The sequence below is a fragment of the Sardina pilchardus genome, chromosome 14 (genome assembly GCF_963854185.1).
Source record: "Sardina pilchardus chromosome 14, fSarPil1.1, whole genome shotgun sequence".
Lineage (NCBI taxonomy): Eukaryota > Metazoa > Chordata > Actinopteri > Clupeiformes > Clupeidae > Sardina > Sardina pilchardus.
The window spans coordinates 16,057,157-16,060,500 of record NC_085007.1 but is presented as its reverse complement, the minus strand read 5'-3'; the positions used below and the strand labels follow the sequence as shown (position 1 = coordinate 16,060,500).

General features: G+C 43.5%; 1 protein-coding gene across 1 annotated transcript; it reads right to left on the bottom strand.

The window, feature by feature from the left end:
- Window positions 1-1,114: 1,114 nt before the first annotated feature.
- Window positions 1,115-1,966, bottom strand: LOC134101267 (leukotriene B4 receptor 1-like). The gene has a single exon (XM_062554869.1). It carries the CDS (start codon window positions 1,964-1,966, stop codon window positions 1,115-1,117), a length of 852 nt encoding a protein of 283 aa, XP_062410853.1.
- Window positions 1,967-3,344: the final 1,378 nt, after the last annotated feature.

Below are 3,344 nucleotides of genomic sequence, written 5' to 3'. Positions count from 1 at the left end.
TTCTGAAGGTTCTCTTTCACCCTTCTACAAATGTCAAACAATCAACATAGAATGGAGTGTTTTTTTTTTATTATTTCATTTGTCAAGTCAAGAGGAAGCATCAGTTATTTGCAAAACATCTGACAGAGAACATAAACAGTTTTAAAGGAAGTCAGACAGCTGGCATAAAGGTTTGTGATTTCCCTCTTTGTTGTGCTCTTTCTGATCCTACTGTACCTCCATCTCTCTTTTCTTTTGTTCAAATTAAATGATTTATTGACTGATCCATGTTACATAGCATAACAATCAAATATTTATTTGCCGGCCATTCTCAACACCCTGCCACCAGACTCTTTCTCTCTCTGTCTGTTTGTCTGTCTGTCTGTCTGTCTGTCTGTCTGTGTCTGTCTCTCTCTCTCTCTCTCTCTCACGCGATCATACTGTAGGCCTCTGTTCTGTCCTGTCAAACACATAAGCATATTTGCATAAGCTTTGGCCCTTTATATTCCCATATGTTGTGGTCATGTATTTTGTCATGACGACTGTGGGATAACTCTGTTTGACGCGTGTAGACTGACTTCCCAACCCAATTTGAAATAGTTCACTATTTTGCTCTCACTGAATTTGTGTTAACTTCCGAATCAGACAGACCTGAAAAAATGTACAACTCTGTCTGTTCTTTCCTGTTAGCTATACCACACCTGTCCTCGAATGAACTGAAATGTAAAACTATCAAAAGTTTTAAAAGGGTTTTGACAAGGACTATAATCATCCAAAATTCAAGACACAAAACAATGATGATTATAAAGCAGGCCTGCATATTTATTTATTCATTTTGTTTTGTTCTTATGCAACAAAACAGGTCACAGATGTATCAGCTTTGGTAATTCAGCAACAGCTTAGGTTTAGTGTAATTAATGTAAATATAACTCAATTAGCAAACAAGGATTTAAACAGGCATCAAGCTAATTTAAAAAAAAAAACATGAATCAAGTGAAACAAAGATAATTGCAAGATCTGCCTGGTAGAGAAAAGTGTTTGGCAATGTTTTACCCTCAGAAAGTAACAGTAACCATTTGTTTGTCTCTTTTTTTAAGCATTTAAAGGGAAATGCAGGACACTGTGTGCATGCACATCACCTGGGAGGATGTTCTTGTACATGACATGAAACAGAGTCAAGAGAAGTCCGTGGGGTTTTGATTTCAATTTGTGAGTTTTCAGCCCGAAGGCTGCGATAGTTGAAGGCATACAGCAGAGGATTGACACAGCTGTTGAGGAACACGATTCCCTGAACCACTCGTCTGGGTCCCCTGTAGGCGACCCTCCGCACCAACTGGGCCGGTTCTGAGGGCGCAGCCATTATCATGACGTTTACGATGTGATACGGTATCCAGAAAAGGAAAAAAGTCACCACGATGCTGGTGACTAAAGTTGCCAACCTCTGATGCGACCGCAGAGCTTGGGCACTAACTTTCTTGTGCAGACAAAGGTAGGAAACCAACAGTATGCTAAATGGTACAGCGAAAACAGCTATTGTCTCTAGCAGAAGAACCCCCACTTTCTGTTCTTCAGATCTGAAGACCTGCTCACATATCTGCCTGGTTCCATCCTGGACGATACCGTAAGTGGCCGCAGGAGAGAAGGCAAGAGCGCCAGCCAGTATCCATACGAACACCAACATGTTGCGCTCTCCCCGTCTCCCAAGTCTGGACCACTGCGGACGGTACAGGACCACCACGTACCTCTGCACACTCATCAGAGTCACAATAAACACACTGGTGTGAATGGCGATGTGGGTGATAAAGATGAAGAACCTGCACAAATGGATGTCCATGGTCCAGCCCAAGAGAAGGTTGCACATCCAGACAGGCAGCATTGCCACACACAGGATGTCAGAGGCCGCCAGGTTCAGCATCAGTTGCAGGGTGAAGTTGTTCTTCTTCATGTTGCGTACGAGGACCGCGATAACTGTTATGTTCCCACACATGCCTAAAAGGAAGCAGAGGGCACGAATGGCTATGCCAGCTATCTCCCCTTTGGAAATGAGGTCAGTGTTTGAGATGTTGATTGCAGCGTTCATTATCTCAGGAGGCAAAATACACAATGTTGCGAATTAGGAACTTGTGAACGTACTAAAAGGAAACAACCACTGTGGTCTCCCACTCTGTATTAATGACGGAAATAATGACGTAAAGAAATGTATGTGTGTGTGTATATATATCTATTGAAAGAGAGAGAGATTCTATTACAAGCAACTTATTTATGTAGTTACACAACATCGAGCAACTATGCACCATGTAGTCATACAGTATACAGGAAATTTTTCGGCGCCTGCCGCAAGCAGTCCCACCACCCCAACCAAGCTCCAGTATCCCTTACATTCGCATACAGGCATACAAGAAAGCTAAAATCACCACTTGTCAACCACTTACAAACTGCAATCAGCTTTATGCACAGCTGCACTACTTCCTGAACTTCAGCCAGCTCCTTTGTTTCCTGTCTGCCATTACTGGACAAACTGATTAATCCAGGTGTGCCTGATTATTGTTGTTGTGACTACTGAGGTCAGGCACACCTGGATTATTGTGTTGGAATGTGTGGAAATGAGCAGAAATCAAAGGGATACCTTCTTACAGAGCCCACAGATAACACTTGATATTGAATCAATGTGCTACAATGCAGGCCTGTTAACTGTATGACAACCATGGTTTATTTAAACTAAATCATAGCAATTTATTTTTCTTCAGTCATCATGGTCATTTCAGTGAGTAAGAATGAAAGTTATACTGTATTTATTCCACACAAAATTCTCCCGTGATGTCTCCCGCAAGTCACGTCAGTCAAACTGCAGCAGGACTGTTTGGGACAAGGTGCCATCTAATTCCTCCCGGTAAAAATCTCAAGCTCACATTGTTATATGAAGCCAGCCAAAGTCAGCAGCTCATCCCAAATGGGTCTAATAATTTTTAACAAAGCAGGGTAAAATATGGGATATTTACGTGAAAATACTAATATGGGAGGACAGTGGAAAGGAAGGATAAAATACGTGACTTTCCCGGCCAAAACGGGATACTTGACAGGTCTGTCCAAATGCATGACAAGAATGCTCTCTGGGCCGGCACTTTGAGAGACCAGGCGCCAATCGCGGCAGCTCAGCAGGACGACCAGGTGGGGAAGAAGAAAGGAGGGTCTGGTCAGGCGGAAGACCTGCGGGCAGGGCATGGCACTGGAGCAGCTCGGAAGGACATATGGTCTGGGTCTGGGCCAGGGTTGGGTTAGGCAAGGCAGTGAAGTCGATGATGGCAGTGCTGCCTTAAAGTTGACGGTGGGGGCCAAAAAAGACCATCAAGCTCGGAAGAGTGGCC

Excerpts from the sequence above, each read along its gene's own strand:
- LOC134101267 (XM_062554869.1), bottom strand. The coding sequence starts at position 1,966 with ATGTGTGGGAACATAACAGTTATCGCGGTCCTCGTACGCAACATGAAG.